This window comes from Amborella trichopoda, chromosome 12 (assembly GCF_054954075.1).
Source record: "Amborella trichopoda isolate Santa Cruz 75 chromosome 12, AtrichopodaSantaCruz75HAP2 v2.0, whole genome shotgun sequence".
Taxonomy (NCBI): Eukaryota; Viridiplantae; Streptophyta; class Magnoliopsida; order Amborellales; family Amborellaceae; genus Amborella; species Amborella trichopoda.
In genome coordinates, this window is record NC_142347.1 from 31,961,823 (window position 1) to 31,987,161 (window position 25,339).

The 25,339-nt window shown below is 37.0% G+C and overlaps 2 protein-coding genes and 1 non-coding gene across 10 annotated transcripts in view; all 3 read right to left on the reverse strand.

Annotated features, from left to right (window-relative positions):
- Positions 1-3,342: 3,342 nt before the first annotated feature.
- Positions 3,343-5,580, reverse strand: LOC18436574 (class V chitinase CHIT5). The gene is made up of 2 exons (XM_006846792.4): positions 4,094-5,580; positions 3,343-3,626 (listed from the first exon to the last, which is right to left on the reverse strand). The coding sequence occupies exons 1-2, from the start codon at positions 5,190-5,192 to the stop codon at positions 3,601-3,603; spliced, it is 1,125 nt and encodes a 374-aa protein (XP_006846855.1). The 5' UTR covers positions 5,193-5,580; the 3' UTR covers positions 3,343-3,600.
- A 263-nt stretch (positions 5,581-5,843) lies between these two features.
- The window catches only part of CALS5 (callose synthase 5), a 50,638-nt gene continuing 31,142 nt past the window's right edge, over positions 5,844-25,339 (reverse strand). For 4 of the 8 annotated variants that reach the window (XM_011626000.3, XM_088853600.1, XM_088853601.1 and 1 more), the window contains 22 exons: positions 24,285-24,407; positions 24,099-24,193; positions 23,916-24,000; positions 23,187-23,347; positions 21,996-22,119; positions 21,806-21,900; positions 21,539-21,692; positions 21,162-21,313; positions 19,759-19,868; positions 19,518-19,643; positions 19,367-19,435; positions 19,080-19,269; positions 12,333-12,444; positions 12,123-12,242; positions 11,906-12,021; positions 11,703-11,786; positions 11,101-11,213; positions 10,764-10,993; positions 9,149-9,946; positions 8,492-8,542; positions 8,155-8,340; positions 5,844-6,308 (listed from right to left, as the gene is read on the reverse strand). In XM_011626000.3, coding sequence (XP_011624302.2) covers positions 6,078-6,308; positions 8,155-8,340; positions 8,492-8,542; positions 9,149-9,946; positions 10,764-10,993; positions 11,101-11,213; positions 11,703-11,786; positions 11,906-12,021; positions 12,123-12,242; positions 12,333-12,444; positions 19,080-19,269; positions 19,367-19,435; positions 19,518-19,643; positions 19,759-19,868; positions 21,162-21,313; positions 21,539-21,692; positions 21,806-21,900; positions 21,996-22,119; positions 23,187-23,347; positions 23,916-24,000; positions 24,099-24,193; positions 24,285-24,407 — 3,525 coding nt within the window. In that variant the 3' untranslated portion in view covers positions 5,844-6,077. Of the gene's footprint in view, positions 6,309-8,154; positions 8,341-8,491; positions 8,543-9,148; positions 9,947-10,763; positions 10,994-11,100; positions 11,214-11,702; positions 11,787-11,905; positions 12,022-12,122; positions 12,445-19,079; positions 19,270-19,366; positions 19,436-19,517; positions 19,644-19,758; positions 19,869-21,161; positions 21,314-21,538; positions 21,693-21,805; positions 21,901-21,995; positions 22,120-23,186; positions 23,348-23,915; positions 24,001-24,098; positions 24,194-24,284; positions 24,408-25,339 lie in introns of all 8 variants that reach the window. The other 4 variants (XM_088853595.1, XM_088853596.1, XM_088853598.1 and 1 more) reach the window with 1 other exon arrangement.
- On the reverse strand, positions 19,361-19,438 carry LOC148779528 (small nucleolar RNA J33). Its single transcript, XR_016046639.1, has one exon. It is a non-coding gene; the product is annotated as a small nucleolar RNA J33 (small nucleolar RNA).

Consider the following 25,339-nt stretch of genomic DNA (forward strand, 5'->3'; position numbering starts at 1 on the left):
AATTGGATTGTTTAGAGCCTAGGTTCTATACAAACTGCACCCATACTTAAATGCCTCTTATTATTAGGTTTTCAAATCCTAAACAATGGTATTTTGGAAATTTTTGACATTTTTTTTAGAAGGTACATGTGAAACGAAAATGAAAAAGAAAATCCTCGAATGCTACTTGGGATCATTTTACGCCTTCAATAATTTTTGTAAGGGGGCCCCTAAACAATACTTTCCTCAAATGTTTTAAGGAAAAAGTTTATATGAAGATGCTACCTTATTATGTAGAACTACATATGCCCCCCAATAATCCATCGGAAAAGGTAGTTTTAATGTTGAAAAACCCTTTGATTGATCATCTCGACATTGAGATGTGTGACTATGAAAATTAAAAAATATTTTAAATCTCAGAGATAGTGCATTTTACAACATATTATCTACACTGTCCATTTTCAAGATTTTCATATGTTTATAGATCTACTTGATTTTAGCTATTTTTTAACTTTAAAATTTTATAATTAGATATAAAATTAGATTTTGAGATAATCTTAAAAACATTTTACATCAAAATTATATATAAAATTTGAAGGTGCACCTTACCTCTACACCTACGGATGCATCTTTATGTCAACTGCACCCATGTTTTAAATATATAACCGTAATCGGTGGCGTTGATTCTTAACAAAGAGTTCATGTTTTAAATATAGGGAAATGTTTCTATACTTCCCTACAACATATAAGAACTATCCTCCCCTACCATTCAGTCATCCAATTTTGATCAAGAGAGTCACTCACTGTTTGATCTTAGATCCGACGTTTCAAAGTATTTTATTTTTAGTTTTTTTCATACAATTTATATGAATATGAAATTTGGTACGTGCCATTTTCTCATTAGGGTGCACCTATAAAAAAAGTATTACAAATATTTTTTCCATAAAATTTAATGACCAAAATACCCCTTGAAATTTTAGGGGTATTTTGGTCATTTTATTTTATTGGAAATATTTTTTTTACATTTTTCATTAGTGCAAGTTTAATAGATGATTGGACGTGCAAAATTTGGTGTCAATATAGTTTATAAAAAAATTTAAAAGTAAAATAGTGTGGAGACGTGACATTGTGATTGAAGCAATCTTAGCCCTCCATTCATAATGAACGCTAGAATAGGGGAAATATATAAGTTTTATAGAAAGCTCTCCCTTAAATATATAACCGTAATCGGTCGTGTTCATTCTTAACAAAGAGTTCAGGTAAGATAAGTCAATTGCGGCACACAACGAAAATCATGAAAGAGTTCGTGCAATTCTTTTTGGGCATGTTTGGATTGGAAGAAATTTGGATATTTGGATATTTGAAATCCAAAAAAATCTACGAATTTCCAATATCAATGATTATTTCATATATTCTACAAATATCTGGTTTGGATATACAACACAAAATTCATTTATTCGATACAATCATCTCCGTGTCTATTGTTTGGAAACAAATGATAGAACTTTTCTCTATAAAATTTTAATATACTTTCTCTCTTTAAAACTCAAAATTTGGGATAGAGCTCTCTAAAAATTTTGAAAAAATTTCCCTTTCTAAAATTTGAATACTCTCCCTCTTTTTAAAACTTAAAATTTTAAATAATTTCTCTCTCTAAAATTTTGAGATACTTTCTCTCTCTAAAAAAATTTAGTATTTCATTTATCTAAAATTTGATATAGTTTCTCTCTAAAATTTTAAGATATTTTCTCTCTATAAAACTTAAAATTTGAGATAGTTTCTCTGTCTAAAAATATTGAGATACTTTCTCTCTAAAAATTTTGAGGTCATTTCTCTATCTAAAATTTAATTTAGTTTCTCTCTCTAAAATTTTAAAATATTTTCTCTCTATAAAACTTAAAAATTGATATAATTTCTTTAGAAAAATTGTAAGAGTGTTTCTCTCTAAAAACTTTCAAGTACTTTCTCTCTTTAAAACTTAAAATTTGGGTTACTTTCCCCATCTAAAAATTTTGAGATAGTTTCTCTTAAAAAATTTCAAGTACTTTATCTAAAATTTTAATATAATTCCTCTCTCTAAAAGTTTTAGGTATTTTTTTTATCTAAAATTTAAAGAAACTTTCTCTCTCTAAAACTCCAATTTGAGATAGTTTCTCAATCTAAAATTTTGTAGATAGTTTCCGTTCTAAAAATTTCAGGTAGTTTCTTTCTAAAATTTTAAGATACTTTCTTTCTCTAAAACTTAAAATTTGAGATAGTTTTTATCCAAAAAATTTGAGATAGTTTCAATCTCTTAACGTTTTTGAGATAGCCTTATTCAAAATTTCGAATGGGACGCGGATTAGGCAATCCAAAAAACTGTGGGTAGCCAGCCCTATTCCAACTATTTTGGTGGAATAGCATTCTCTACATTTTTTTGCCCAAAAAACGTGCATTAGCCACTCTGCAGGATTCAGCTATCCACGCGTGAATGTTTTACCCAAATAAGAGATAATGGCCCAATACCTAGATAGCCTTATCCTGGAGAGTCCAATCCAGGTACCCAAACGGGGCTCTTAGATGTTTTTTTTCTCTAAATTTTGATATAGTTAATATCTCAAAAATTTTAAGATGCTTCCCTCACTAGAACTTAAAATTTAAGGTAATCTCTCTCTTTCTAAAATTTTGTCATTCTAAAAATTTTCAAGTAATTTCTCTCTAAACTTGGATATAGTTTTTCTCTCTCTAATATTTTAAAAATAAACTAAACTTTAAAATTTGAGATATTTCTCTCAAAAAAAATTCAAGTAGTTTATTTTCCTACAATTTAATCTAGTTTCTCTCTCTAAAATTTTAAGATACTTTTTCTCTTTAAAACTTAAGATTTATGTCATCTTCTTGCTCCAAAAATTTGAGATATTTCTCTCTCTTAAAAATTTCAAGTAGTTTATCTCTCTAAAATTTAATATAGTTTCTCTCTCTAAAACTTTAAGATACTTTCTCTCTCTAAAACATAAGATTTGAAATAGTTTCTCTCTCCCTAAGTTTTGGGTTAAGGGGCCAATAAGTGGAATCCAAGGGCCTTGGAAATTAAAAGATAATAAAAACCCAGGTTTTGGTGTGGAAATGAAATCGTAGAAAAGTTAGATGATTTTTCACGATTTTAATTTCCATGGAATTCTAATATCCTAGCAATTGAACAAAACAAACGGTGAATTTTGATAATATTATCATTGACAATATGATTAAATTTTATGTCAAAAGTTTGAGAGCCTTAGATTTTGGTTAATTATGTTGGCCGTGGTATCAAAAATACAATTTGGCACCATGGTACCACAAAATCTTCTAAATTTCCGAATGAAGTCTTGGTGGCTCCATACAATATACATCAGGAAAATCCAAATTCCCATATAGATTGAATACAAGGTTACAATTTATTCTCATGCAGTACATCATGGAATTTCACATTTCTATGGAGATTCAATCAAATTAAACATGAACATAGTCAGCTAAGACCACAAACAACCTGCAACTTAAACCTCATGAAGGGCTAAAAAGCCCAATGGCTCTGATTTCTCAAAATGGTTTTTGAATCTTGATCGATGCTTTTTATTCTTCTTCGTACTCCTAATAATGGAATTCCTAGTGATGCCCCCAGGCCTCCGAAGCTGCGAACCATCACAGATAAAGCTGGTCAGTTCGAATTTTTGTCTACCTTTGTATCTTTTTTTTGGGGAGGCAGCTGCCATATTTCGGCTTCCACGCCCCATAACAAACATGAGAGGCTTGATTGGTAGAACTTGGGTCTCCCACTCCCAAAAAGTTCCACCAATCAAACACGCCCTAAAGATTAGAAAATAAAAAATAATTTGGTCCATTAAGAGCAGATATCTCTGTGCCTGAAAAACAAAACCTAGCATGTGGGTTCACTCTGCAGGTGTATGGAGGTTTGAGCTACTTGATTCGCAGTTCAAAAAGACTAAAAACTTCAACAATTTTTATGGTTCAGTTCTAAGAAAAACAGTTCAGATTTTCAAATCTGAGGAGCCTCATCAAGTGTGTACTCTCAAATTCCCAAAAGCCCATAAAGAAAGGAAGAATAGAGAGATAGAGACAGTCATTGAAGCTCACACACCTTGTCTAGATATCTCCCAGTCCTGATCGTAGCTAACTGCCCAGAAAAAGTAGCCGCGGATATGTCGGGTAATAGCAAACCGGATCTTGCCAACAGTCGACTGAGCATCATCATAACCGACCCAAGAATCCCCTGCATACAAATACGTAGAGACAGTGGTCCTATCATACACTACAGTACCATTGTTGGCACTCTTGAACTGCACCACCTCGGTATAAGTCAAAACCCCAGTATCCCCGGGGCCTACCCCAACCGCTGGTGCCCCTATCCCATGCACATTGGGGTCTTTCAACTTCCAAGTGCGCCCATAAAGTGGCAATCCCATCACCAACTTACTTTGAGGGACCCCTGACCTTACCCACGCATCAATGCCATAGCTCGTGCTAATGTTGCTCTTAGGATCATAAAGAGCAGCATGAGCTCCAGTCTTTGATGTGTCCCATGAGCCTCTGTAGTCAAAGCACATAGCGTTAACCCAATCCAAGTGGTATTTTATGGCTTTGCTTGGGTAAGACCGAGGGGTATCAGAGAGGAAGAACTTGGGAGAGAAGTACACTGCAGCCGTCAACAAGAGGCGGGGCCTTCGAGACGAGTATGCCTCGGCCTCAATGGCTCCCCTCCACTCAAAGAAGAGTTTGGCGAGGCTGGCCATCTCATTTGGGTTAGCTGGGAATTCCCAGTCAAGGTCAAGGCCATGTAAGCCAAACTTTCGAGCAACTTCGACTGTAGAATCAATGAAAATTTTTCGAGAAGGCTTTGAGGAGGCCATGAGGGCAAAGGCAGTCGAGTTGCTACCGCCTCCTCCAATCGAAACCAGGGTTTTGACTCGTGGGTCCCGCTGCTTGATCCCAGCGGTGAATTCCGATAGCAAGACACTTTCATTTGGTGAAATCCTGAGCTTGAAAGTGAGGGGGTCCATCTCTAAGAAGGCATAGTAGAGGTGCGTGAAGTAGTTTGTGTCTATGGACGATGGGGGTCGATAAGAATTGGTCCATGAAGGCCAGTAAGCTGCTTTAATGGCCGCCATAGAGACGATGGATTCGCCTGAGAAACATAGGACAAGAATGAGCCCAAAAACCACTCTTCTCCAGCTAGCCATGGTTAAAGTTGGGTGAAGAAGTTGACGTGTGGGAAAGGTGCTTTATATAGGAAACACGCTAAACACAAAATGGTTAGAATATTCAACATGGGTTCTACCTAATACATGTCTGTCTTGTTGGATCTCTTCGTTGCATTTGTATGGTGTGTTTATCGATAGCCATGGTAGAATTTTTTATCTAATGTATTATGCAATCCACAAGAAAGAGTGAGAGAAGTGACAAGAAAGTCAAAAGATAAGTGGAATGAGCTGTGATTACTTTTCCATAGTGGTTGAGCTATGATTACTTTTGCCATAGTGATTGCTCCTCTCTCTCTCCCTCTCTCTTTCTCTCTCTCTCTCTCTAGAAAGCCGCCCCACACTCCCAAAGGATTGATATTTTGTGACTGACTTTGAATTTTCTGGTTGGAAGTATTTAGTGAGAGGAGGCTTTATGCATGTGCGTTTATTGCTTGACAATGGACAAGTTAAACTTCCTGCGCCACAATACGAGTATATAATATTTAATCTTGAAAAACAGGCTTGTTTGTTGTTATCGGTTTCAAAATTGACCTAAGATATATTCAATGTTCAAAATTGACCTAAGATATATTCAATGTTTCTAGAATGGTGGAGAAAAAGCATTACCCCAACTTGTCCAATACAAGGGGAAAAAGAAACTCCATGGTAAAATAATAATAAGTGATGTATGCGTATATAGAGATGGAATGTTCAACTGAGAACAATGGCTTCACAAATCTACAAAAAAGAACGCTATTTTACAATTTAACAGCATCTTCCTTTTCAAAATACACAGGTTTCCTTCTGGTTGGACTTTTCCCATCTAATAATAAACAGGAAAAAAGAAAAGACATTTCGAAGACCTAAATTCTTCTATATGATTTTTTAGTTTTGCTTCTTCCCACCGGACAGAATACGTGAAATTTGGAGGCCTCTGCTGAATGCTTGGTTGAATAGAAGCCTAGTTTGGAACTCTGAGACAAAGGGGAACCATGCGAGAACAACAACTGGTGTAAAGATGATGAGGCCCATGAGGTACTCATAACCCCTTGCAAGGGCTTTCACTGAGCCCCATAGACCGAAAGCCTTCATCACTGGCCTGCATGCCTGTGCAATCTGCAAAGACCGGGACACGAATAGAAGCAAGCTATGAATACCAGTATTGATAATCATTAACATGTTTGAAAGATGAGAAACATCTTAGGCAAACACACATGTATACATCACAGACATGCATGCATCCATCCATCCATCCACCTGCCTACCCAATCATACATACATGCATATAATATATATCTATACATGCAAATGAAAAGGTAGTTACATACGCATGCATATGTGCATGTATGTGCTTTTGCATGTGACTCAGCTAATATGCAACTGGGTGAGTGTTGCGTACTGGTGTACTTGTACACGTGGTTTTCCTCATTTTCCCTATGCAAGTGTGCAGATAGTCTTTACGTAGGTATTCCAGTTGGGATGACACATTTATAAAACTGACATTATCAGTGATGGAAGATCAAACAAAAAACATTTTATGGTGCATTCCAGATACATCCATTCAAATTCGGTCCCCTTCCAAGACAGAAGGATTAAGCTTCCTAAGTCATTCTAGATGCATTTCATTTTGAGATCCATGATTTTACAGATAAAAAAATAGTTGAGATCTGATTATCTGTGATGAAATTAAAATGGACAATCGAAAACGAAAGTTTAAAATAGTCTATTTTAAAGTTCTTTTTTGTATTTCAGAATCATGATCGTGGTCGAGATTATCTACCTGTGAATTTATCTAAAATCCATCTCTATGATAGATTTCCTGAAGGAGATCACATTTGCAATGGCTGGCACATTTAAACCCCATCCGACATCAAATTTGTCAATCACTCCAACCGGAACACCGGAGTGCATCTTTCATGATTCACAAGTAGTCTACAGATGATTCAATCATGTACACTGAATTCTATGGGAAGAGCAACAGCTTCCAGCCTCTTGATTATGAAGTCAGATAAAAGCAGGGGCCATTGCAAATGGATTTACTCTATAGATAATATGATTCCTTGATTCACCAACTTGAAGGACTGGTATAGAATCTTTTCTAACGAGACTTTTTTTTTTAGAAAGTTAACCTTTAATTATACGGATAAAAGGATATAAAGCGTAAAGAAGAGAGGCTAACGACAAAGCGGAAAGCTCAAAGTACAAAAGCCCTTCTGAAAAAGGCAGGTGAGAGAAGAAGAATCAAAAAAGCCGTCCTTTTAAGAGTTATTTGAAGCATTTGAATGATCCAAGAGAATCAAGGAGACTTTTGAAATTGATTAAATAACTGATAGGGAAATATCCAACCGTGGGAGGGAACTATGGGACATACATTAACTAGAAGAATATCATATACAGTAATAGCACTGGAAAAAGAGCCATAAGAGCAAAAAATTATGCCTAATTGCCAAAGAAACCAATTTCCTGGTGGGACTAGAATGCCATGTCGGGGTAAGTGTACTTGATTAAGATAAGATGTTTTGAAAAGAATTCAAATCAAGAAATAATTTTAGATGCACATTTGAAATGAGTAAAAGTTAAACAAATGTACCACATATACCCAAAAAGAAAAATGTACCACATATACCTAGTTGCAATTTGGATCAATGTTGAAGCAAAGTAAGTACAAAATGAACCACATATATTCGCATCTAATTATCTGAAGCATTTGAATGATCAATAAACATCACTAGAAAACCTCTGTTTGCATGCCAAATAAATGCATTGAACATTTTGGTATCTATTAATTCCTTGAAACACTTAGCATTCCAAGACCAGATGGTTCAACACAAATTTCAAGTTTAAATGGTAAGTGGTTGTGTGGGAATCTGGAATAACAGGTAGGATATTTGATAAACATGGTAAATAATTTTACAGCTAGATATGCATAGTTAGCCCGTGTCATTTAGCAACAGATGAATACCTGTAATATAGCCCACCCTGTTGGCATGAAAGCCAAAATGCTGGCAAAAAGATCCCCAACTGTGAGGTTAAGGAAGGCGAACAGAACCCCAAGGGTTCCTACTGAGCCAATAAATAGAAACAGCTTAAGGAGCCTGAACATCAGCTGGAAATCTGCACTGAACTTCTTCCTTCCCATTGATACCACCTGTAGGAAAGGAATTGTTTAATATAGTGATTGCTTTACTGATCTATTTAATATAGAAAATTTGTTTCACAAACTACAAAAATCTATAAAATCTGTGAAACATAAGTAACAAATAACGTTAAAATCAGCACTATCACAAGTAGATACCAACCTTTAAGATCAACATCACAGCAAGAATAACGAGCCAAGACAGACCATACACCTATAAGAAGGGAAAGTTATAAAGAAATTAGATTATACAGGATGATCACTATAATAGCCACACAAAAAGGATGTTGCAATCTTCTTAACCAACAGTATCACGCATTTTGAATAAAATAGACCTGATTGCTAAGTGAAATAGATTGCAGTGAGAAAAGCTGCTCTGTTACTGTGGAAAACGCATAAATAGAGTAATAAATGTCCAGACTAGAGAACAATCCGCTTCTTTTCCCACCTTTGAATTCATTTAGTAGCAATCCATTTGAAAATGAATAGTCCTTAGGAAAAAGACACAAAAATGACCTCTTGTATTTTGATAACATTCTGGTATTTCCATGACTTCATCAAAAGTTTGCTAAATCTTTCTACTAACACAAGCGAACCAATAAACTATCACAAGAAAAAAAAAAAAGCAACATAATAGCCTAAAAAGAAGTGCACAGTGAGGAAATAGCTCTCTCTCTCTCTCTCTCTCTCTCTCTCTCTCAAACATACACACACACAAACATATACACACACACACGCATGCACACACACATGCACACGCACGAATGTGCACACACACCCACAGATCTAAATCAGATAAACACAAGCGACAGGTTCCTACCACTATGCTGGTGTTTCCATTGGAAACATGGAGGTGGTACACAATGCCATACTGGTAGAGGAAGAAGCGAAACGAAAGGACTATCTCCCAAAGTCGCCCCATAAACCCTGTGTATTGCAGATGCTCTTGCTCCTCATCCCACCAAGACTCCCAACTCTTGGTTGCTGGCACACCAATTCCCCCTCTGCTACTAATCCACTTGGTCCAATCATCCCAATCCTCCACAATCTTTTGCCACTCAAATCCTGATGGGTTGAACGAAAATGGAGCAAAAAGCCATGAAACCACCAGAAACCACATCGACACAGTGAGAAGCACATAAGAAGAGAAGTCAGTGGCCACTGATCCATAGATCATGTACACAAGAAGCAGGACCATAAGCTCAAGTCCTTTAACAAAGTGACTTCTCGAATAGAGCCTGTAGTTCTCAGTGAACTTCTCATGGCGCACCACGAAACCACGGCCAGTTGCCCTATACTTGGCCCCTCCATGAAGCACTGTGCGACCAAAATAGTGCGTCTTGGTGCCTAGAGAGAAGGTGAAGAAGACAGCGGCAAGCTGCAATTGCATGATCACAATGTCACTTAGAGCAGTCCTGAAACCTCTCTCTAGCCCAATCTCCATCACCATGGGCAGTGACATAAGCAATCCAATTTGGACAAGGGACTGTGAGGCCAAAGCTGCCTCTAGTGGGTTGTTTCCCCTTGACTTGGCCACCTTCACAAGTGACTTCTCCAGCCCGCTCAGTGATAAGTACAATTTTCCATAGAGGAAGACATAAACAATGATGACCACCAACTGCACACCATTAAACACTAGTTGTTATCCCGTATGATGCACAAAAAAACTTAACAGAGAAAAGTGAACCCTACAGTGATACAGATGTTGATCAACTATCATAAATAAAACAAAGGAGAAAACTTGTGTATTTTGGGTGGTCACATGAAAGTTAAAGATCAGATGAGTTCAAACAATAAAAAAAATGGTTAGGTTTAATATATTGAGCGAATTTGCCATTTTTTAGAGTGTGATTTATATATAGGTGGTGTATACTTCTGATATTACATGGGATAAAAATGAGAATCGTGAGAAGGCAGCAAAAGTAGTCTGACTTAATTGTCTGCATGTAGTCCAGAAAATATAGCCTCCACTAAGAAACCATGCATACTGGTAGGTAGTGGTGTTTAGTTATACAGATAGATAGTACATGTTATCCAAAAATAGCAGGAAAGAAATTGCAGTGTTCTCATTCTTAGATGCCATAAAGAACCAGCTAGTCCATATCATTCCTGAAGCAACCTGAGGGTCCTGAACTCTCCCCAGCTGGTACATGATCATGTACAGAAAACTTTTCCTACTTACATGCATTTCTCATTCTGTAAACTAGGGGTCTCGATGCAAATGTCACATCAACTCTGAGCCCACCCATCCCAATCAATAATATAGAACAAAATCTACCAATCAACTCCATTATGTAGCAATTGTTGCATATCCTCTATGCAATTAACCTCTAAATTACGAGGATCATGTTTTTAGCGTAAGATGACTAGAGCTACATAGCAAGCTAGCAGGTAATGGTGTAACAGTGAAGAAGAGAGAAGGATAGACGGCTAACCATGGAGCTGACATAAAATCCAACAGTGGTGAAGTAACAAGATAGCATGCGAAACATATCAAAACGATGGCCCAAGCGATAAATGTCTCTACTCAGTATCTGCTCTCCATTTCCACAGGCTACCTTTGCTTCAAAGAGTGAGATTTGATTAAGACCCACATCACGTCCTTTCCCAACTTGGATGTACTCATGGTGGGTGACATTGCCCCGCCTCAGTGTGGAGTTGAAACCTACAAATTTAAGTTATAAATTTTGGTCACTGAGTGGAAATAAGGGCATTAATTTGAGGGATTATACAAATTCATGGAGCACTCAGAGAGAGATAATACTTTATTACCTGCAAAAATATCCTCACTTAGATTGATTCCCCGGGAAGCTTTGCTGATTCCACCTCTCGTAATGTGAAAGATCCTATCAAACACATCTGGATGACCATAGTGGAATCGGACCCTGGAACAACCACAAAAGAGAGCCTCACAGCATCAGTTCATTGCAACATTCAAAATACTGGAATGTGAAGGATAAAGCGGGAAGATGAAATCAAACTTTCAGATTTTGCACTCAAATGGGATAAAATTTGGGAGTAGAATGCTGATTATTAAAAGACAAAATGTTTCAAATTTCATGTGAAATTGGGCGACAGTGACCAAATTCTGGACGTAAAATTCAAACTTGAAGGAAAACTGCCGAGCCATAATGCCAAAATATAACATTTTTCTAGGTATTTGCTTGTGTTTAAGATTACACTCAAATGTTGATTCAGAAGAAACATCAATTCAGCAACATCTTAGTGTTTCCTTATTCACGATTCCACGATTAAATAACTAATATGAAGTTGTGACGAGAACTCATGACATATGGCTACTCATCCTGGAAACATCATAAAATCTAGACTAGCACAAATTTGATTAATCCTATGTCCTAAGTGAGAGAACTTACTTCAATGGGTTTGCAAGTACCCTTTGACCAATAGTGACAAAACTCGTCTCCTGGTTTGACATGAACCACGCCAAAGATGACACACTACAGGTGCAAAGCAAGAGTATCAGTTCTCATTAGCTCAATCCTCATTTTAGATTTTCATTAGGGATACTCATCAGCGCCTGATTCTTTTCAATAAACAGTATGAAATTCAAACCCACCTTCCTGTGAAAATGTGTTCCCGAACACCAAGAATTGTTGGCGAGCGAACTCCATGATCTTCATTGAACTCTTCCAAGAGATTCCGCATTTTGAAAGCCTCTTCCAAGTAATTATCCTAGGAATATGAATGAAAATTATATCGATAAAGCTCATTCTAAGGGCAAATGAACTCTGCTGCACAAAACCTCTCTATGCTTCTAAGTCTTCAGTATGCACCTGGTTCATGTCAATAGTCTGAAGAGCTTCCCCACGAGTAAAAACGATTGCATGGTTTTGATTTTCTGGCTTGCCTTCCCCTATCTTTGCAGATCCTGGCAACTTTATACGGTAGATTTCCTGTTTCATTGAAAAAAGCAAACAATAATGAGTGATTGCAATAATACTGGAGGTCATTGCAATTGCTGTTAAGAATGTCAGGACAATTACCTGGTCAAGATTGTCAACAGCTTTAACCAAAACAGAATAGTAGACCTTCTGTACTTGGCCACCTTCTCTTTCCTCAACTTCATCAATATATGCCACACGAAGAGAAGGATGGCTGGACAAGACAATCAGAATTTAGGTTGCTTGACTCGTTAGACATCCCAGTCATTTAGAAAACAAAAATATCCAAAACGAAATATAAAAGTAAAATTGGATAAAACATTCAGATTATTATATAACTTCCATAGGGCTTGCACACGGAATTTAGGAGTGGAAACTATATTCAGATAACCTATGTTTCATAACATAATTTTCAAAGAAGTGACTCAAGAGTAATGTTTATCAAAGCTAAATGCATTTGTGGGATAGCTGGCTGTGGAATAGATCAAATGCCAAGGAAATATCTTGGTTTGATTTTGTGTATAAGCAAGCCATTTAAGCATTATGGACTGATAGAAAGATTCAAGTACAAGCTGGCCGCATGGAAGGCAAGGTTTATATCTATCGATGGGAGGATTACCCCAATCTAATCTACCCTCTCCCAACTTCCCATTATATTATATCATTGTTCTCTACATTCTACTTGGTCAAACCAAATAAAGAAACTCATGAAGAAATTTATTCTCCTTGGGGGAGGGGGTGGGCGGTTCAACTGTGAACCAAAGGTTCCGTTTAGCTAGATGGGAAAAGAGTGTGTGCCCAAGACCAAAAGGAGAACTTGAGTGATAGAAAATCTTGGCGTGGAGAGAAAAAGTGAGAGACCAAGGGCGAGAGAAGTGCATGAAAACCCCCCTTAGATTCTAACAAGGCAGGGGGTGCCTCTTACATTAATATATACAAGTATGCCATTGGCTGTAACAAATATGACATCATGATACAAAACACAATATCTTTCAGAGCATATTCGTAACAAGCCTCCTCAAATTGTATATCGTGTTCAAACATGTACATTTTGTCTTTTAGAAAATCAAGTGGTCCACTTGTGAGTCCTTTGGTGAAGATATCCGCAGCTTCTCTTGGTCCCAATATTTTTATTTGAATTGCCTCTTCTTCCATCATATCATTTATAAAATGATAATCGATGTCAATGCATTTAGTGCGACCATGAAAAATAGGATTAGCTCCAATAGCTTGTGCACTTTGTTTATCACAATAAATTGTTGAGCAATGCACCTTATATCCAAGTGATATAATCAGGTTCTGAATCCAAGAAATCTTTGCTATAGCACTAGCCAATGGTTTGTATTCAGCTTATGTGTTCGATCTTGCCACTAATCGAGCTTTAAATCGCTTGATACTTTCATCTGACTTGTATTTTATTTTGTACACCCATTTGCTGCCCACAACATCTTTCCCAACTGGATTGCACATCATCATTTGATCACAGGTGGCATTTCTTGAGATAAGAACACATTTAAGTCTAGGGCTGTAACAACGATAGCCTATAAAACCATCTTCCGGTCTAACAAAAATGCAAGTTTTGGAGAAAGTTTCTTGCTTTGACTCCGGTCTATATGAACAAAGATGGACATCCAAAAGATCAAAGAAATGAATAATCTGCATGCTTGCCATAACACATATCACAAGGAGTTCGGCTATTAAAATGTTATTGGGCAATCGATTTATGACATAAATGGTCGTGTGAAAATCAATTGCCCACTAATATGGTGGCACTTTCGTTCTGCTGCTCCATTTTGCTTTAGAGTATATAGACAAGAAATTTGTTGCTCAATCTGTTACTAAATAGTTCTTAAATGCATGAGATGAGTACTCAACCCCCCCCCCCCCACAACAAATTAAGATGTTTGTGTGGCTGGTGCTTCTGGACATCGTGTCAACTGTAGACCATTTCATTAGTTGTGGATGCCATTACCAAATATATGACTAATGTATAACACTAGCGCTATAAAAAGGAAAGCCACCTATTCTTGCACTGCCCTCTTGCTAGTCAGATTTGGTCTTCTAGACATTTGACAAAGGATGGGCACAACCCAATTCCATAGACTCTCTGTTCAGGCAGTGGTTTCCCCCACCACTGCCAAAAATGGGTTTGTTGCTATTCAGCCTGACATTATTGGTGACTATTTCAACAATCTGGCTAAATAATAGGTGTTGGTTTAGGGACAAAATACAGGAGTTGCATTGAACAAGGAGCTACTCAACACCACGGTTACCTTGTGAGCTCATTCAAGAGAAGCATTTTGAGGGTTCTCAGTTGCAGATTTTGAGTACCACAAGAACAATATTGTGAGATCAAAGGCAGCACTAAATAGTAGGCCAATAAGACGGAACCCAACCTCAGAAGTTGTGAAGTAGAATCCCAATGGTATCTCTAGTGGCAACCTGGGCTTATTGGAAATAAAAAGATTAAGCTTTATTGTATTCGATGGACAGAACTGTCATTTCTCTTTTGTTTAGTCCTTATTTATCTTATTCTCTAAACAAGGACTATATTGTCCATAAATTGTAATTAGGGTTATTACTTAATGTTATAAGAGGGGTAGAGGTCACTTGTGACCTCTAAGCCACTTACTTTCTCTCTCAATCTCTTTATCTCTCACACGTGTCTCTCCCTCTCCCTTCTTCCTCTTCATCATCATCATCGTTATTTTTTTTGTTCTCTTTCTCTCTAGATCCTACCAAATTGTTTTCTTCTCTACTTAATCTCAACTTGGTATCAAAGCCAAACGATCAGTAATGATGGAATTGTAGCAGGGAATCAATCTTCAAAAAGGTGCACGGAACTGGGTTTAGGGATGATGTCATCCTTTGGGTTAGATGGCATCATCATGCCCTAAAACCAAAACTTTTTTTTCCGACAATATCTATGCCAATGGAGGTAATTTTTTTTTTTATGAGTCCAGATGCCGATTAAGTAATTATTCGAAAACCTAGTTGTTGGATGGATTAGGGTTTGTGCCCAAATAAAGAAGTACTGTTAGTGTTGTTTTTTTATGTTTTTTTGGAAAAAAAAAAGGAGTATGATCAAATCTGAGGGTGTAACCAAATATGTAAAACCTCTTATTTGAAGAGATCAAAGGGTGTAACTTGATCTCAATTGCTGATTAAGATCTAAGGGTGTAACTGGATCTTAACTACAATAGACAATGTCTCTACAAGCATCAAATATAGAGTCATCGAGAGCCCAAATCACCACAGTCAAATTTGATAGAACCAACTATTTAGAATAGGCCAGGTTGGTTAGATTATTTTTGGGTGGAGAGAAAAACCTGGGATATACATTGACGGCCGTGTAGAAAAGCCCATAGTTATGTGGATAAACTTAAGGGAACCATGTGGATAAAGTGATGATATCGCTCCGGAACCTCAATCCCATGGTTCCTGCAAGGGATCTTGTAGGGACCTCGTTTTTTCGAATTTGGGATCTCTCTCTCAGAAACGGGAGACCATGTTTAATCCATCAGTTGAATCCAGTTCCATTTCGAAATAGATCCCCGCTCCCATCACCCATGGTCCAAGGTTTTGGTACATTAAAATCTTGGGTTCTATGTTTGTGAAATCTACTTTCATTAACAGATGATACCAAGTTAGAGATTGCCAATGTCCGAAGTTCCCATTATTTAGAAATTATAAGATCCATGATGTTAAACTCCAATCCTTTTTTTGCATAGCACGAAGTTCCATTATTTTAGAGTCTTAACTTGAACTAGGCATAGTCGAGAGTAGCCCATTGTTTTATTAAGTCCTATAGTGTAAGCCATCCCTCGTAATTGTGAGAAAATATATTTTATTTGAAATCTTACATTTATGATGTTCTATTGTTTTAGAGTCTTAAATCTTATTGCAGTTGAAAGATGAGAATATATGCTTTCATTTCAAGATTTAAAAAGCTTCTTTTACATCAATCAGAGAGAGAGAGTAGTTCATCTTGTCCTCTTGCCCCTTCGGAGAGCCAGCCTTTGAGAAACAATGGAAGCAGAGGAGACTACATTTGAAGAAGATGACTCTTGAATGGTAGGATTCTGGGTTGCTGAGGACTCAGCGGGAATGGTGTATGCCAAACTTGTGTCATGGCCTGAAGATGTAGTGATCATTAGAAAGACCGACTTATAGAGCAACATAAATAATCCGTTGCTATTCACGCAAAAACAAATAAATCTATTGTTAAGGGCAGGGGGCACTTGATAAGGGATCCCTGGTAAATGGCACTTGCAAACCTCAAGGCCAATCAGCTGAGGACCTTGATTTTTGTACTTTATGAATCTCGATATAAGAACAGGAGGAACCTCGTTATATGACATACTTAAATCTCGATTCCTTAACCAGGGGAACTTGTACTAGCTTACTTACAACCTCATTTTTTTGTATAGAGGAGCTTAGATTCCTGCTAGTCAAACTCATTGACATCAGATCTTACTTCCATAAACTTAAGGATATCGCTCCTTGTCTTGTTCATTGTACGGATATCAATCCTAACCCTAGGGAGCTTCCACTATAGGTCGGTTCGGCGAATCCCGAACCAATCCCTCTCTTGCCTCCAACAGCTATGGAAAAACTGACCTGAAGGATGCTTAATATGCAGACTGGGAGCTGAAAATATGGCTATTATGAATTGGACATTATTTTATATGTAACCTAATATGAGTCGATCTTTAATAAACTACAATACCTCAAGAAATTATGGGAGGCATCTCTGACTTATATTCTCAAAAGAAAACTATTGCAAGGGTTTATGAATTGGAGCAGCAAATCAGTGATTTTAAACAAGGTGACTTGTCACTCGGAGACTATTATGCTCATCTCCATGGTCTTTGAGATGAATTAAGCCAACATCAGCCGACACAACATTCTTCTTGTGCAAAGGAACAAAGAGAGAGACTAGAACAAAAGAAGGTTACTCAACGCAAGATAACAGTAGTGTCTATCGGTGAAACTGAAAGATCTCCCCTATTCACAAGTTTTAGTGATAATCAAGGTGGAGGACATTTTGGGAGCTGTGGTGGAGGCTGAGGCGATTGACGTAGCCGTGGAAACCCCACATCTGATGAGAAGGACAAATTAAAGTGCACCCACTATAGGAAGACTCGACACACAAGGAAAACATGTTGGGATCTGGTTGGACGCCCAAGGCAAAACTTTCTAAGGGAAAATTCAGCAACAATCAGTGAAAGTACTGCTCCAGTTACTCAAGGGCAACAACATACCATCTCCTTGGAACCTCAACAAGAATTGGGGACTATTCCTAAAAGAGAGCTCTTGGATCTCAAGCAACAGGCTTCCATTCGAGACCCTTTTTCTTCTTCATCATCATCATCATTATTTTCTTTTGCTCTCTCTAGATCCTACGAAATTATTTTCTTCTCGTCTTTAATTTCAACTCAGTTGTGGGAGGCCTCATGAGGGATTGCCAAGGGCAAATACTAAAAAATAATCACCAAGAGTGAATATTGAAGACTTAGGTAGATTGCATAATCATGATTCTAGTGAAGCTGGGTCATGCGCACTTTTGATTGGCTGTAGAAATCTTGATTTGAGATAGAAATCACCAATCATAGAAGTCGATTCCAGCAAGGTTATAAAGTGGGCAGATCATGGGGAAGTATATCCTTGGTATTTCTTACATGTTCGAGGATATTTGGCACCAAATAAATAAGCTGCAAGTGTACCTAGAGAATGAGTGGCAAGAACCAAACAAGAGGCAGATTCTTTAGCTAGGGAAGGGTTTTCCTTAGCAAAGTTAATGGTGGCTGAGTTTGGTAAATACCCTGTGAGTCTCCTGTACATAAGCTCATTTTTCTGAGGACTATCTACACAGACTCAATTTTTTATATGCAAAATTCGTATTTTGTCAATCCTTTTATACGAACAGTTATGAGATTCAGTCAACAATCAAAAGAATAAGTAGGGTGCCAAAGAAAATCTACAAGATAAGGCTATCTCCAAGTGATTTTGATGCAAAAGGACGATGAGAAGCTAAATCCACCTTTCTTTTGGTATTGGAACAAGCAAAATTCAGCAACACAACGAGAAAGAATATGGTTGTAACTCAAGTTAAAAGGAGATCTCCCTCAGTAAGAACTCACATTAACAAGCCAAAGGCCCCCCGTAATGCGACGTCCAACCTTTTTCTATATATACAAGCATACGAACTAAATAAAGAGAAGTCCAAAGGCAACTTCCATCTCCTTTTAACTCATATATTCTCTCCCAGATTCCTATATTTCTGGACAGCACCTCACCGCCTCTCTATCCCCCTCTCTCTCTCTCACAATGTCTCTATGCTCTCTCCCTCATGGCAATCTCTCACTTCCAAATTTTTAGGTCTTCTCTCTGCATTCCCACAAACTTAGGGATCTATATGACTCTCCCACTTGAACAAGAAACTAGGCTAACAAAATCAAGAAAGATCTAAAGTAAATCCAAAAGAACGGGGCACATTGCTAAACGACTATCCCTTACCATGATAATAAATAAGAAACCCTATTTAATCCCCACACTATAAATAGCTCAAAATTAAAGCTAACAATAAAAATAATAAATAAATAAGTTCAAACCCCTCCTAAAATTCTCCACCAAAAAAAAGAAACCAAGTAAAAATTCTAACCGGCCCACATCTTGAACATCATGGATGCGATGTGAAACGTCTTCCCGAACAACAAAAAAACAAACAAGGGAAGCCAAACAAGACTCCTACAAGCAAATAGAAGCAAGGTCGCAGTCCTCAAACAACAATGTGAATATGATGCATAAAATACCAATAATTGTGGATAATGGAAAGGTATAACATACTTAACCATCAAATTCAGTATATCTGTAGCACGGCGATCTCCAGATTGCTTTTGGTTGCCATAATTTTGGCAGGTGGCAACATACGTAAACTTCATATCAGCCAGAGCCTCTAGCTGAGCAGATAGTGATCTTTGGCTCTTCTTTTCTTCCTCTGAAGGATCCGTAACTGCCTTGTAGCCTTCTAAGATCTCTGTAATGAAAAATGAATTAAAAAAGTTCAATAGATTTTTCGAAAAAGTAAAACAAAATTTGCAACATCATGTGGGATGCAGGTAATGCGTCATTACCACTTTCAGAAGCCATGTCAAGGAAAGCCTGAAGCTTCAAAGCCCTTCTATAGTACATCATTCCACGAACTGCATTAATAAGAGAAGTCACAAGAATTAGAGAACGTAATATCCAAATATATCCACTCACAAAAAGAAAGGTATCAGATACCAGTTCTGCTAAGTGTCTGTCCTCGTTGAGAGGCCCAATGACGAAGATGCAAGACATTCTCTTCATTACTCCACACCTCACTCTCTCGTTTGCAGTTAAGCCGCTCCATGAAATTGTTCCACTCATCTGAAGATTCCCACCACATTTGAAGCAGTCATATCCATGACAAAATCCATAAAGCAGGAATATCTAAAAATAATAAATCAATAGATATTTATCAAAGGAAACATCAGAAAAGAACCTGGGAAAATCTTTTGCAGGTAGAAAATGATTGATACACCATCTTCATTTTCTAGCTCAAGGTCAGTTTTAGAATAAACCGTCTCCTCACTGTAGTATGGAGTCATGACACTGTCAAAGTCAAGCAATTTGATTAGGATAGTAATTTCTCTCAAGGAAGCAAAAATCATCAAGTACTAAAATGAATATAAATGCCAGTAATTCTGCACATTGCAGTGTTTTCTGTTTCTCGTTGAACATTAAATTTATAAGAAACACAGATCAATAAATGTATAACAAGAAAAGCTCCTGGTACCAAGAGCACAGTTTTCTCCAAAAAGAACTATGCATGAATACTTACACAACCACCGTGAAAAGAACATTCATGAGTAGCAAACCATAAGTAGCTCGAGTTGTAGGTTGACTGTCATGTGATTAATGTAGGGCTTATTATCTATCCCATAATCCAAAACAGAACTTCACTTGTAGAACAGCAAAAGGCAAAATGAAACTCTTAAATCTGGCAAAAAAAAAGACCAAATGACAATAGCTTTTGCCAAGTTCAAAACACCATGGTTTTTAAACTACTTACCTTTACACAAAACAAACTAGTCCCATGACCTTTGCGTTTTACTATATACACCAATATAGACCAATGGAATGCAATTGCTTCCCTGAAATTTATCAAATTAATCACCCAAGTCCATCGATCCAGAAGAAGAGTCTCACAACTTACAAACTCATTCAATAATGTGGATGTCAATCACTTCCATTGCAGTGCCCATACCTAACGAATAAGCATAATTCTTCAGTGTGTTGAGGGCAACATTTTCTTCCATTATTTAAGTCTCATGCAAACCTTTTCTTAAACTGACAGCGGGTAATGATGATAATATATTATCAACTTCCAAAACCTCAGTTTTCTCAATAGCAGGTCAACATCCTTAATACAGCTAAAAACCTCAGATTGCATTTCAAGACTCATTTCCAAGCTTTTGAAAAGAAAACATCTCCTAAAGTTGACAGGAATATTAACATGCATGGATTTGCCAACAGCACTAGCACGATAGAAATAAGCTTTTTCTGGAAATTTATTAGTGAAATTCTGTGTGCACTATGGTTCTCAAAGCATGCACTTCCTAGTAGCACCAGTACAAAGGAAGAGTGACTTTCCATGTGTCTTATTGTTAGTGAATCGCTAATGACAATCCATAAATTGAATCACTGTTTCTAATTCATCTACAGGGAATAGTTAAACTACCAACTCTATCTCAACAATAGTTCTCAGTTGTTAACTGTGAAATAAGCAAGAATTGGCAGGTAGAACCATTCAAAACGAGAACTATTGAACCTATGTCAACGAAAATTCTAATTATCGATCAATATTTTTACATAAACCATATTTAAAAAAATAGAGTATCCGACCTGAATGAAAGCATTTTACGGACTCGAGGAGCACGTGGCATGTCCATAAATAAAGAATTTGCAAAGAATGCAATCCTCCTTCGAGCTTCAAGATTAGTAGGAACCTCTACAGCAGACTCCTTCACTGTTAGAAGCAGGTAAAGGCGTTTGATCTGCAACAAAGCAGGCATGACGCCATTATGAGAATACAACTCAATGGGACCCAATTAAGCAACAGTTGCCTTGCACTTGACACTGGCAATCATCTCATCACATCATCAAGAATAAAGGATATCGGTACACCAAGGGAAGAAAAAACAAACACATAAGCACTGTTATAAATATGATTCCAGTAATAGGTAAGAGCAATTTAGTCTTCACATGAAAAAATTACATACCTGTTCTTCCCATTGTGCAGTAACAACTGGAGGGAATAGAACAGCAGGCTTTGGATCTGTACCGGCAAAAAGCTGTCTACCAGTTTGTGATGTAACTATGTCATATTTTCCAGGAACTGAATCTTTGGTACCGTGACCAAGTTCCACCAATTCACTAATAATTCAAATATATGAAAATTATATTCAGCCTTACATAATCATAAGAATAGCATAGCTGGCACGTTAATACAACTAGTCATTTTGGATTCAAGGTCACAGTATACCAACCGGATCTCATTCACCATCATATCACGGGTAACGACTTCTAACATGTCTTGAAGCAATAACACAACCATGTCTCTCTTAGAGGGATCACCATCTTTCTGGAAAACAAAAGGGAAAACGATTAAGAGCCTTGGTTGATTAACACAAAACAGTCATCCAAAGCAGAAGTACTACTGTACTGTAAATGACTTACCAAGATTTCTACAAGCTCCACAAATTTCTTACAAAGGGCAGGCAGTGGACCCATTCTAAAATTTGCTAGAAATATGTTCTTTGAGATATTAACCTCAATTTCTTTAATAATAATTCCAATTATCCTGTAATATTATAAAAATCAGTCAACATCAGTAAGATTGTTTCCAAACCACTGCCACAAATAACTGCATACAGCCAGGACTGGGAAGCTACTCTAAATCAGTTTTTAGTCAAACCATTACAATGTATATGTCCCTTGAAATTCAATAAGCCGGAAGCAATAGCAGAAGACCCATAGATTGAAATATAAATAGACAGCCAGAATATCGGAGATGCAGTTGAAGTACACAACCAATAACAGAAAAAACTTCCAAAGATGATAGAATTATCTCTATTGTAAACTAAATTAATGGAAAAAAAAAAGATGGAGACATCCTTGTAGATGAATATACACGTCAAACAATTGTATGTCATGCATGATCTTTTTTGTGCATACTTTATACAATCATGACCGAACCCATATTTGCAAATTCTTCTTAATATACTGATAAATCTTCATTTCTATGTTGAAGATTGCCAATGGTGTTGTAGAACGGAGAAGTCTGCAAAATCATTCAAAAATTCTAGGAACATGTAACCACTCATGACTCATATGACTCTAATACCATGTCAATTGAACAAAACAATGGGAAAAATTACTGTTATTAAGTAAAAGAAATGGGATTGCAACTTCAAGTCATGTTGCCATAAATTTACCAAATTGACCTACCCTACATGTGTCAGTATATAGAGTTACCAGATGATGTACAATATTGTACATCAATAAATCACCATAAAAGATTAATTCATTTTTCCCTTTCGGCATATTGAACAGTAATTGATAGTTAAATGAGCATTATCAAAGTAGAAATAGATCCTTCAGGGTTAATATAATAAGCATATATTTAATATCTTCAAATGTCCATCACAGCAGACCACAATAGCATGGAGTAACCAACTTAATGCAAAGCAAAGAGCGCAACAAGCATGCAACTTTATGGTTAATTATCCAATTATTTTGGATAATTGCTGTGAAGCTATGAAAATTTTCTTGACTCAGTATTCATTTAAGATCAAAGTGATCAATGAACATGAGTAATTACAGAAAAAGAAGAATATGTCCTTAGGAACCGAAAGGGTCAATTCATACCTTTTCTCATTGTCTCCAACCACCAAAATGTTAAGGACGTGTTTAAATGATTCATAGCATTCAAGCACAGCACACTTCATATATTCATCAGCACAGATGCGCTTCCAAAGATCAGAATCTTTGGACCGAAATTGGGCTGCCATATCCAGGGCTATAGGTATCTGTAAGGGTCAAGAAACACTCACATGATTCTGCAATGAAAATTAAGGAAAATATACCTGTACGCCCTATTTTGATGTGTACCATTTCCCTACAGACCCAGGGTTTTCAAAACTTTACGGCAGCATAGGTTTCCTAAAATATTTCTACCCCCTCGACCCAATTTACCCTTTTTGACTGCTCATTTTTTGGCCAAACAAAAACTAGAAAGACACCTGTATCTGTCTACTAAACCTCTATCTATGCATCTTTATTTCTCTCTCTATGTAGGAGAGAGAGAGATGTTATAGAGAGAGAGAGCAATAAAGACGTTGTATAGAGAGAGCGAGGTTTAGTAGACAGATAGAGGTGCCTTTTTAGTTTTTGCTTGGGCCAAAAAATGAGCAGTCAAAAAGGGAAAATTGGGTCCAGGGGGTCAGAAGATGTATCATTTAGAAAACCTATGCAGCCAGAAATTTTTCAAACCCTGGGTCTATGAGTAAATGGTACACCAAATCAAGGTACACAGAGATGCTTTCCCCAAAAGAAAAATATAACTAACCAACATTGACAAAAAGTGAACGTCCAAACCTTGCTAGCCAACAGGAAAGGTGGCCACTGAATGAGTTTCAAACTTGGGTCACACGAATATGGAACCAACATGAGATCCATTTCCCTAGAATGAGAAAGAAACCATTCAATTGACAATGTACATGTCAAAATCAAATAACCCAACAAGGATTGAAAAACAATACATTTTGTGAGAGGAAAAACCTGTCACTTATAATGTCTTCTTCGCGGAAACTACATATTACTTCATTCCATAACTGAGCAAATCTTGCAGCCTCAATTCTCCTGCCCGGAGAGACCTGAAAAGTGATTTTGAGAATGATAAGATAAACAGAGTGGTGAGCACTGTACAATTGAACGCCAATAGTTTTCATTTTTGTAAGATTCAACCTCCACAAAGCGTTTCGAGAAAGAAAATCCCCGATTCCTAATCTTTTCAGAAGGAACCAAATATGAATTAAATGCACCCGGTAAAGAATGGAATCTTGACCGCAGCATGCCCAAGGTGCGTATCTGCAAAAAGCAATAAGTTCATTACATATTGAAAACTCTAGGAAGCTCTGAAATTCTTATGAAGCTTTTATCCAACTCAATAAACTTGCACAACATTCTGCGGCGAACATTAGAGATACAAAACAAATATGACAATGTAATATTAAACCCAAGGAAAATAATATTGCTAAACTTTACCATGCATTGAATCACATTGTTTTTGTGTTTTATTATCCTTTTAAAAGAAGATGAAAGAGATGGCAAGAAACAACAAATCATTCCTTTTCCAGGATTTATATTAATGATTCTGGGGATACATCCCTTTGGGGCATCAACTAATGCCTCGTTAATTACATCTCAAAGAGAACACCTCTGATTCCAACGAAACAAATTTACAAGGAAAAGGCAAAAAACAATGCAACAAATGACTTGTCATTTCTCTCTTCGGTTCTCCCCTTTTTGGATGATCGCTTTCTATCCAATGCATGAAGTTCGAAATATCAAGATGGTGGCTTCTCATATTTATTAGCAGTATTAAAAATGTGCTGAGTTCACTCAGGCTTGGCACCCTACTGAGCCCGAAGAGTCCCCTCCTCAGATGGAATGAGGTTGGGGGTGGATGGTTGTACAGTATACTTACTCAGCTGAGTCACTGTAGTAACTCGGGCAAGTTGTAAACTCCGCAAGTTTCTAATAAATATGCCGAGTCTGCCGAGATTCACCTAGTCTGATCAATTTTTCTGTTTAAAAGGGAGGTGGAACTAAACCCCCCTTTTTGCTCATTTCTCTTCCACCAAGCTTCAGATTGAGCTCAAATTTGTGTGTAAGATCATTTTTGCATGATCTAGTTATTGAATAGATTAGACTTGGAAAAACCAAGTCAAATTTCTTAATTTGAGCGAATGAAATTGTCAAGATAGGCTTTGGCCCAAAGTCCTCAAACTTGTGATTTC

Excerpts from the sequence above, each read along its gene's own strand:
- LOC18436574 (XM_006846792.4), bottom strand. The coding sequence starts at position 5,192 with ATGGCTAGCTGGAGAAGAGTGGTTTTTGGGCTCATTCTTGTCCTATGT. Across the intron at positions 3,627-4,093 it reads CTGGGAGATATCTAGACAAG|CTTCGGAGGCCTGGGGGCAT; the intron begins GTGTGTGAGCTT and ends GATGGTTCGCAG.